Source organism: Cyprinodon variegatus, unplaced genomic scaffold (assembly GCF_000732505.1).
Source record: "Cyprinodon variegatus isolate N-32 unplaced genomic scaffold, C_variegatus-1.0 Scaffold1148, whole genome shotgun sequence".
NCBI lineage: Eukaryota > Metazoa > Chordata > Actinopteri > Cyprinodontiformes > Cyprinodontidae > Cyprinodon > Cyprinodon variegatus.
In genome coordinates, this window is record NW_015151601.1 from 175,998 (window position 1) to 186,807 (window position 10,810).

Genomic DNA, 10,810 nt, shown 5'->3' on the forward strand with positions numbered 1-10,810 from the left:
TAAAAAGAAATAAACACCATCTGAATTTGTCACACATAAATGCTCACAGTGCAAGAACTTTAGGTTGGGTTTACTAAATCTTTGAACTGAAGGTTGAGGAACCTTCTTTTGGACATTTTTATGTTTCCACAGTGTTTAACCTCAGAGACATGACAAGTTAAAGAGGCCTTCACTTCACAAAACAGAAATCCTATCTGTAACATTAATAAAGGGAGTGAATGATACTTTTAGTTTATATCTAGGATGATCAGATAAAAAATTATGCAACACACACTTTAAAAAAATTGCATTTCAAAATCTACACTGACAGCTTAAAACCAGCTATAAATCTAAAAAGATGTTGGTAAGGGCTATTTTTGATTCTGCTAAAGAATAAATCATGATTATTAAAACGATCAAAATGCGAGTTTAGTCTGGTTAAAAACTTTCAAACCTTCTGTGACTTGAATTGAACTTCTGATGCTATTTACTACGGCTAAGCTACAGAGATCCGGTGAAGTCAGGACTCCTTGCTTTTCCCAAAAACCCAACGATTGTCAACATTTGAGTCTTTTGTTTCACAAATGAAACCCTAGTTTTAATCGAGTCGTATCATTTTGATAATCAAAATTTTGTAAAATTGAAAATTGTGACATAAATAGAAGAATATAAAGAAAAGCACTATGTAGCTTTGGTGCAGAATGTTTCCTATATTTTAGGAAGAAGTCAAATTATTTTGGAAAACAAACCACTGTAAAGCAATGCTGTATAACTCAAATCCTTGTGTATTATTTGACCTACACACCTGGATGAAATGGCTGAACTACCTCAGTAAACATGCAGTCAAGCTATGCAGAGCTCTGCTCATCTTGGAATCAGACAGCGGCCCTCAAGGGTTGAAGTTTTTGTTTTATCTATAAAAATGGTCACACTTTTTAATGTCTTTCCCAAGAAGATTTGGAAATAGAGCAAAATCCTGACTGACTCCACAGTTTCCCAAGGCTGTCCAGGTCAAACCTTTTTTGTTTATCTCAACAAAAATCCATGCACTTTATTTATCAGCAGTTTAACTAATATCTTGATAGCACCTTTCAACTGGCATTAAAAAAAAAGTTTGATTTGGAATTTAGCTAATTTAAAACATTACAAAAGACTTTTTAAGTATGAAGTATGATTTTTGTTTTTAAATTAATATTTAGCTAGCTAGCCAACAACCGCTGTAAGTTAGATTTCTGTCCTTATCCTGAATCTTTCAATCCTGCCGATGCTAATCAAGCCACCAGAATTAGTCCTACCGGTAATTATTATTAGGGTCAAATAAAGATTCTGGAAAATGTTAGGCTTAGAGGCAGCATTTCTCTCTCATGTCGCTGCCTTTAAAAGAAGCACATAAAAACCTTAACATCTACAGGTGCATTTAAGAAAATCCTAGAGTTCATTTGTTCACCCAATTGAAGTGAAACTTGTGGATGTTATAGCTTCATTACAGTCATGCTTTTCAAGTATTTATTTCTCTTAGTTTTGAAATTTATGTTCACCAGCTAATGAGAACTTACATTTTGTTTCTCAGCAAAATCCGTATTACATCAGACAAAGTATTTCTGACACAGAAGTTGACCTAAAGAACAGTATATCAATCTACTGTATGTTTATATACACTCATTGCCTACTCTTTGTCAGAGTTCTCGTAAAATCTTAAATAGGCTAGGTCTATTTCAAGTAAAAGTTATCCCTATTGTCTTTGCACCTTTTTTCTTTGACTAAACTCTGAATAATACAATATTACTCTGAGGCTGACTACTGTCTGCTGAGCATTCCTCTACATTAATGAGATGAACATCCCAGTATTCATTGTTTTGGGTCTTTTTATCAAACTGTAATTTCTAAGAAACTGAGTTTTGTGTTTTAATTTGCTGTTAGTTATAAAAATTATCAGAAATAAATGCTTGAAATGTCCACACCACTGTGGGTATTAAAGCTTTATGAGTTAATCTGCAATAAAATGATAACTATTATAACAATATTCCTCAAGAAAATATCTCAACTTTTTAGAACGACCATTAAAAAATTTAACTGTGGTGTGTGTATTAATTTTAGAATCTGATTTCAATTATATTTACATTTTATTTTGTTCTTAATTGATTGTCTCTGTTTATTTTATCTGTTTTGGTGGAAATTTGAAAATTCCCCTTTTTAACCTCTGGTGTGAATATCTTATATATGAAACAGTTTGCAGCGTTTAAAAAGGATCCCGATGATGAGGAAGAACTATGCCGTGTGAAGCTCATGCTCCCTGTTAGCTTCTCCGATTGCATCTGGATTGGAGAGAGGGTCCAAGTCAGCGAACAGGTTGAACCACGCTGAAAGATCTTTGGATGTCCCAGCCGTTTCTACACAACGGGGAAACAAAATGTGTTTGTTGTAAAGCAGCACCAAAATCTTATTTTATTGAAGTATAGCCTTCAGATAGAATATGAACTAATGAAAAATTAGTTTTACCTTTTGCAGCTGGTTTTGAGGGATTCTGTTCAGCTCTAGATGAGCACTCTGCTGCACAGGTGGCTGACTGTGGGACGGTGCTGGTCCAGTCTGAGGCAGGGAACCAGAATTACATTAATAATCACATAAATCAGGAAAAAAAATAATCTGACATCACACATCTGAACAGCAGAAATGGCAAAGGTGCTAAAGTTTTTTTTTTACAGCACATATTTATTGCACATATGAGGAATATTAACTTAGCATTATTTATACCTATTTCTCTGGGTGGATTGGATGGCATCATCTTCATTTTTACAGAGATGTTTAACTCTTGTTTATCTTTTTTTTTTTAATCAATTTTCTCAATTTACACACAAAAAACTGTGTTTTCTGAGGTTAAAAGTGAGAAACTGAACTATAAAAAGATGCACAATGCTGCAAAGTGGAAGAAAATGGTAAATAGTTTTCAATCTTAGAAACCAAATGTCTTCAAATGTCACCTGATTAGTAGAGTCCCAATGCAGAGTGAGCATTTCACAGCAAACTATTCAGCCTGTTACTTAAAAGAATGACACAACACCAAACAACCAGGACATCCGTTCACCTAAGCTGACAGGCTGGACAAACAACATAAATGAGGAAACCATCAAAGCTATGTTCTGAGGAGCTGCAAAGATCTGCAGTTTAGGTGGGGAAATTTAACAAGTATGTGTCTGATAATAGTTTGGCATGTAGAGAAAATTTGATTAAAGAAAACTTAATTTAAAGAGCAGAATACATTTGGAATCCCCTATAAGCACCATTTGAAGATCTCTGGCTTAGATTTGTTAAATAAGCATATATTAAAAATGAAAAATATTTAGTCTTTTGAGTGTTACTACAAATAAGTGCAAAACTTAACGAAAGCTAAGCACCACTGGGAGGATGCTGTTATTAATATAAACAGTATTAGAAACAGTTCATGGCCCTGTAGAAGCATTCAAGACTTGTGCAGGGTGGCCCAAATGATCAAATTACTCTGCATGTTACTGAATCATGGAAAAAGTGGCTATGTGGCCATCCTTGCACAGTCCAAGGCAAGGCAAATTTATTTGTATAGCACAATTCAGTACAAAGACAATGCAAAGTGCTTTACATGATTAAAATACAGGAAGATAAAACAGAATCAAAGCAAGTAGGAAAAAAATAAATAGAATTAAATAAAAAAATGCAGAAACAAAAAAGAATATTAAAAACAGTTGGACTAAAGAAAATATGATTTAGTTGAACTGTTTAACTAGAACAGTCGAAGACAATCCTAAACAAATGTGTTTTTAGTCTTGATTTAAAGGAACTCAGGCTTTCCGCACTTTTACAGTTTTCTGGAAGTTTGTTCCAGATAAGTGGAGCATAGGAACTAAATGCTGCTTCTCCATGTTTAGTTCTGGTTCTAGGTATGCAGAGCAGGCTGGAGCCAGAAGACCTGAGTGGTCTGGAGGGTTGATACACTGATAGCAAGTCTGTGATGTATTTAGGTGCTAAGCCATTCAGAGATTTATAAACTAACAGAAGTATTTAAAGTCTATTCTCTGAGATACAGGGAACCAGTAGATCTGGGGTGATGTGCTCTACTTTCTTAGTCTTAGTGAGGACACGGGCAGCAGCGTTCTGGATCAGCTGCAGCTGTCTGATCCACTTTTTAGGCAGACCTGTGAAAACACTGTTGCAGTAATCAATAAACGCATGGATTAGTTCAGGAAAGTTTGGATCACTCAAGAAACAATATAGAACCAAACAATGTTGGTCTGTGGCATCCAGAGGTGCTGCTATCTGTTCAGCTCAGTGTTGGATGAAACGACTGATGTTTGTGCTTTCATAAAACCCTTTCATCCTGCAAACGGAGCGTCGCTGATTCCAACAACAGCTTCGTATGTCATTGTTTCCTTGGCAAAGACACTTCACCCTGTTTGCTTACTGAAGGCCCTGTGGTTCTGTTAGTGCGCCCCAGGGCAGCTGTGGCTATAGAGCTCCCTGACTTTAAAAGGCACCATATGAGCAGAGGCCATGTACCATTGGAAGCTCCACAGTGTAACCACAAAACTGTAATATCTACAATATGTACAAGGCTTCCGCTTGGTGTCCTTTTGTCAGTGTTTGGACCATTGGACATTCCAAGAACTGCCTCATTCCACCACTGATGCAATCAGGTGTATTTCTTAATGACACCATGTGTGGTTGTTCCCCAACTAATAACCAAATTAAAACATTTGCAAGCCTAACCATTTTATACGGACAACGTTTCCCCCAGTTCTGACCACCTGCAAATTCCTTTGATTTTTGCGTTTAAAAATTACAATCCAGTTGCTTAGTTTCTGCTTCTTGCCCATAAGTGTCTGACTGCAGATAAATAAACAGAATCGACAGCTGAACAATCAGCCTGACAGGGGAGACTTACTTAAGCTCTGGTCCAAAAGCTGTGATGGCAAAAAGAACGAGTTGTCCTGCTGCTGCTGTGTTTCAGCTGATCCGCCAGAGGCTGCGCTCGTCTCCGTGTCACCAAACCCTTTTGTCCACTCCTGGGACACATCGCCATCATCCACAAACAAACCGCCCAGAATCTCATTGAGCAGGGCCAGGCTGTCCTCCACTCCATCCAACTCTGGGAAAGTAGAAAAGCTGTTTTACTATGAGAATTAGAAGTTAACAAACCTAACAACCAATGTAAATGATCATTTCACTTTTACTTTAGCCTAAATGTAAAACTATACCAGCTTTAAGTCCTTAGGGTTAATTAAAAACATTCTTTGTTAAGCTAAATGTTTATTTTGATGATGAAAACATTTAAGTTTGTTTTCAAAATATTCTGCTTTTTGAATCACATTCCTTTGATATAAAATAAAGTTGTCTTTTGGTGCAATAACAATATAGAATAAATAAATTGCTTTTTACCTTCTCTTATCTTTTCGCACCCGTCTTCATGTCCTAATGAGATAAGTCTGTCAAAGTAAAAAACAAAACAACCTTAGAAGAACTGGATCTTAAGCACTGGTTCTACATATTTACGTTTCTAATAGGAGGAGAAAAACATTCTTTTTTGTATTTTGCTACAAACATATGTTCATTTATTCTTGCCCACTTAATTATTGTTTTTTGTTTTTCTCTAAGTGTATCCCAGCACATCTTTACCAAGGGTGCTGATGGTAACAGAGGGCATCTTATAACCTGGAAATATTCCTTCATCCAGCAGCCAAGGTAGTATAACAATAGAAACAGCGGATGCACACAGAAATGTTGTCACTTTTATTAACAGCCAATATCACTTTAGCACCAGTAAATAAACCGAAGCCCCTCAGTAATTTGGTTTATGTATTTCTTCTCCTTAAATAAACTTGAAATATAACAGAAAGTCTATATTTCTGTAACTGAGGCAACATTAAAATGGATGTATTTAAAAAAGGAAACCAAATAATGTTTCTCTTTAAAAAAAATTTTCACAAATGATCTCTAAGTCACTTCATGTTTATCTCTACCCCTTGCAAACAGGAAGTCGTGGATTAACTGATTAGATCCAAGAAACTAATCAGGTATTAAGGTTTCGGTATGATGTAGGTAACAGGTAACATGTAGAAAATAGTTGGCTTGCATATTTTGAAGAGATCTTTCGATGGACTAATAATCTTGAATCTTGAAAAAAAAAGATAAACAAATAAATAAAACAATGCCCTCCCCTGTACATATGTACTCAAGTTTGATTTTTCCAATTTTCTCAATTTATTATAAGCCTTCTACATTCAAAGGTAATTTAATTTAACTTAAGGTTTTTTTTTTAAACATCTTAATAAAGGACAACAAGAAATGTGTCCGTCTTTAAAAACTATTTTGCAATTTGTCATTTATTTGGTGAAGTGTAAACAAAAGTAAAATAAATGGTCTGAGTGTTAAGCCTACTGATCTTCAGGTGTCTCGTCTCCTTTTTTCTCCTCCATGTCTTCCTCTGTTGATTTCTTTTCCATCTTTTTATCCAACTTGTCTGTGGAATCCTGTGAGGCCTGTAAAAAGAATTCCAGCTCATCAGTTCATTTCTTTTTCCTTCCTCTGTGGTAGAACTTATATGTTTTCCTCCTGGACATGTGCTCTGACCTTCACTGTGGAAACCTCATGCTGACAGCTTTTAAAGCTCTCATGTATGGCTGCCATAGTGTGGGATGTCTTTCCCCAGAAGTGCAAAAGAGTCGTCTGAAACACAGATCATTTCTATTTGCTGATGAAGATTCTCAGTCATCCAGGTCATAGTCATTCCGTAAAAGTTTAAAAAACAATCCACTGGACTTGGTTTCCAAAGTTTGAAGACGTTTCGCTTCCCCTCCAGGAAGCTTTCTTAATTAAAACATTTTTGAATTGAGAAAGCTTCCTGGAAGGGAAGCAAAACATCTTCAAACTTTGGAAACCAAGTCCAGTCGATTGTTTTTTTAAACATTTATGGAATCATTTCTATATATTCTATGATGGAAAATAGAGCTGCCATTAATGAAAACATAATATAAGAGAGTTGTGGAGTTGAAGCAGGCAGCTGGGACATAGAGTGATAAACCTGGTATGTTGTCAGAACATGTGAGAGGAGGTTGCAGCGGCTGGCACCCAGCAGGTCGACCTTCTGGCAAACGTCGTTCTTTAACTTGTCAAAGCTGGTTTTGGTTGTGCGAACTTGAGCCTGGACCTGAGACATAATATAAAGGAAAAACAGTTGGCCTTTCTGAGCATGTTCTGCCCTCTAGTGGAATTTTTTGTGACTGCAAGCTGTTCTACACTATATTTTTATTCTGCTATTGGTAAACAGTAAATCAAAGATTTAGTGAAAAAACATAATCAATAATGCCATCTAACTGGTCATCTAATGACTCTTCGCCCATGAAGAGTCGGTTTAGGAAGCTCATAACTGTTTGACTGCTGTTATATTTTATTATTGTTATTTTTCTTTTATATCTATATTCTGGAATAAACCAAACCAAAGGAAAGACAGACATCAAATCTCCACAAAATATTAATAATAATAAATCTGAAAGGAAGGAATCCCCTTTGTGCTTCTGTTGCTGTCAGGCTTTCTGAAGGTCTATTAGCATTTTTCTTTAGACTTTGGCTGCTTTTTGGCTAATTTCAAGTCCATCTCTTGAAAAATGGACAAGTTAAGGAAGAAAAGGGAACATAAAGGACATGAGAAATGCATTGTTTTCAGTTCATTTATTTTATGCCATTTTTTAGCTACTAGCTCTCTGGGAGTCCAGTTGGAGTCATGTTTAAATTAAAGGATTTCTTTAAAAAAAGTGTCCACCTTTAAAAGAAAGCTGGTAAATAAATGGATCTTACTTAAAGTTGGTATTTAAGTAAACTTTTATCTTTAAATACTTGGTTGTCATGCATTTTATTTATTTCATTTAAGTATTTTTAATCTAAATGATTTAAAGGTGAGAGTTTAAAACAGAGGAAACAACTAAAACCCAACAGAAAGTTTAGACACTTGTTCATCAGAACCCTTAAAAAAGCTCTGAAAAAATTTGACAATATCTAGAGACATGGGCGATGCCATTAAAACTGCTAACTGATGTTCAGCTGTAAACTGTTCACCATTTTGCAGACAGGCTTGAGTGTATAGTATCTTTTTTTCTGTAGGTCGCTCTATAGGAAGCACAAACCTTGCGGAATTTCTCCATCTGTTTATGTGTGTCCGGATCGAGCTCTTGAGATATGTCCTTCATCCAAAGCAAGGCTCCACGGTACTCGGTCCTGGACTGCTCCATTCGATTTACCGTCAGCCACGTGTCTGAGATGGCCCGATAACGGAACGTTTCGATCTCCTGGTACAGACGACACAGAGGCTTCCTCAGAGCCAGCCTGCAGGAAGAAGAGTTGTTCTCAAAATAAAGGTTCCACATATCTGTAATCCAAGCTCCATGTTTCTTTTACTCCACTCTAAATCTTCTAAGTGTTGTCTAAAGAGTTCCTCCAGATCTATCGAAGGGATTTAAAAAAGTTAAAAGACTAAAAGACTAAATATTATTTTAAGTTTCTCATCAGCAATACATCCCAGAGACAATATCTATAACCAACTGTGCAGAGGCTAATGTAAAATAAAATTTAAACCTAGAATAAGCATAGATCACAGTACGTAATTTGATTCTTAAAGAATAGCGTGGACCAAAATGTGAAATTGCATATTTGCAGTAGGACTGAAACAATTAACAATTAATTTAATTAGTCATGATTAATCGAATATTAAAATAATCGTCAACTAATTCAGTAATCGATGAATCGTTACCCACTTAGAGCAATAACTATACCAAAATAGTGAAAAAATATAGTAATGTTTTACAATTAAGATAAAAAAAAACTTTTTTTCCTATCTGATTAATATTTGATTAATCGAAAGAATAATCAACAGATTAATCATTATCAAAATAATCGTTAGTTGCAGCCCTAATTAACAGGCTTAATTACAACGATATCCAACTACATCTTTTAAGAACTGTTAAGTTGATCAACTTAAGAAGCCATAAACACTCATTTCCAGTTGATGACCCTGATTGGTTGCAGCTCTTTCTTTCTCTTTGCTAAATAACAACAGATCCATAAATAATAATAGATCCATATTCCAACACCGAGCAAAGCCAAGGACCTCAGTGGAGATCTATGCAGGTTTACATTCATTTGCATGTACATACATTGCCTTTACTGAAAGATAATTCAATATGAGTTTAATTTATTTGGATATGTTGCTACTCTGGTTACTGAATGGAAGTAAAGTTTTGTTTCTAGGATATGAATTATAAATGCCATTGAAAGTGCGGCTAAGATGAAAAGAAACTGGCATGTTCAGGAACAAACCAGAAACTCTAGACTACCTGGAAATGTTTTAAAAGCAGTTTATCTAGATGTCAGTTAAAGAGGAAACTTATGTGTGGCGCCTACCTCTGCTGGGAGGAGAAGCAGAGAGCTTTCCCTGTCGCCTGCATGATCTTCCCAGCCCTGCTTTTATCCTGCGACCCATTGGAGCGCAGGAAACGACCCAACTCATTCTCCTCCTGGGAAAGGACTGAACAGTAACAATGAAGCGTTTCATTTTTGAAAATGAGATATTTTAAATACTGGTTTCATCTTTAAATGCTGTCTTCCCATGAGGTAATGTCTCCATTTGTATCTTGATCATACGCACACCTTAACACTTAAATGTTTCTTATGCAAAACATACAGTCATGAACGACAATCTCCAGCTAAAAGATGAACAAAGGTAACAAAGATGTTTTCCTGGTCTAAACATCACAGTGATGAAGCCACCAGCAGCAACCCCACCTGATGGGCTGTTTGACCAAACTGGGATTTCTTTCAGCGTTTTCTGAACTTACAACATATCCTCCTCTGGTAGAGCTCAATGACCTTTAGGAGCTCCATGCATGTTCTTTGGATGGAGTGGAAGACCTATGGATGAGACAGCAGTCATCCAGAAACATCAACATATCCCCATGTAGAGCTTTGTTTTTGATTAATATAACTCTGAACTCTTCACTCACCTCCAGCTTGGCATCCAGGTCTGCGTCTGATGCCACCACATGTTCATCTTCTTTCTTCCCAGTGACTTTGATCAGCGTCTGCTTGGTTTTCCAGTACTTCTTCTGAAACTTGTTTACCACTGATGAGTCTTGACTTTGAATGAAGCGGTCAAAGTAGTGTCCAGAGTAGCCGCTGTGGAGAAAGGACTTGATCAGCTATATATATGGTGGTGGACAGACAATCCTATAAAGTATCCACTGAATACTTTCAGAGCAGAGGTTTACTTACAATGTTCCTTCCATTTTTCACAAAGACCTGTGAAGAAAGCAGAGTCATTGTTAATTAATTTGAAAATTGTTTCTTTGTAGGACTTTCCCAAGATCGAAGGTTGTGATTGTCTGAGTTGGACATCCATCCATTTTCTGACACACTTTATCGCAAGCGGGGTCACAGGGGATGCTGGTGTCTTATCTCCAGCTGTCTATGGGCAAGAGGAGGCGTACACCCTGGAGAAGTCGCCAGTCCATTGCAGGGCAACACAGAGACTTACAGGACACACCTTAGGAGAATTTAGAGAAGCCAATTAACCTAACGGTCATGTTTTTGGACCGGACGCATGAAGAGACTAGACCGGGAATCTAACCCCACACCCGTGTTGCTGCAAGACAAGGGTGGTCTTTTACTGTTAACCTCGCTTCTCTCAGTGAGCCCCAGGGCAGCTGTGGTTAAAATGTAGCTCACCACCATCAGTGTCTGAGTGTGTGCATTAATGGGTAAATGTAGCTGCACTTTATTGTTCTTTTTCACTGCTAAGCTGCTGCTAAAAAAA

General features: G+C 36.6%; 1 protein-coding gene across 1 annotated transcript in view; it reads right to left on the minus strand.

The window, feature by feature from the left end:
- Positions 1 to 668: 668 nt before the first annotated feature.
- Positions 669 to 10,810, minus strand: part of ica1 (islet cell autoantigen 1) — a 12,099-nt gene continuing 1,957 nt past the window's right edge. The window contains exons 2-13 of the mRNA XM_015400805.1: positions 10,270 to 10,296; positions 10,002 to 10,173; positions 9,837 to 9,909; positions 9,403 to 9,526; positions 8,130 to 8,328; positions 7,031 to 7,156; positions 6,580 to 6,675; positions 6,388 to 6,488; positions 5,389 to 5,435; positions 4,895 to 5,098; positions 2,479 to 2,568; positions 669 to 2,369 (exon numbers count right to left, since the gene is read on the minus strand). Of these exons, the coding sequence (XP_015256291.1) occupies positions 2,248 to 2,369; positions 2,479 to 2,568; positions 4,895 to 5,098; positions 5,389 to 5,435; positions 6,388 to 6,488; positions 6,580 to 6,675; positions 7,031 to 7,156; positions 8,130 to 8,328; positions 9,403 to 9,526; positions 9,837 to 9,909; positions 10,002 to 10,173; positions 10,270 to 10,283 (1,368 nt within the window). The 5' untranslated portion in view covers positions 10,284 to 10,296 and the 3' untranslated portion in view covers positions 669 to 2,247. The remainder of the gene's footprint in view (positions 2,370 to 2,478; positions 2,569 to 4,894; positions 5,099 to 5,388; positions 5,436 to 6,387; positions 6,489 to 6,579; positions 6,676 to 7,030; positions 7,157 to 8,129; positions 8,329 to 9,402; positions 9,527 to 9,836; positions 9,910 to 10,001; positions 10,174 to 10,269; positions 10,297 to 10,810) is intronic.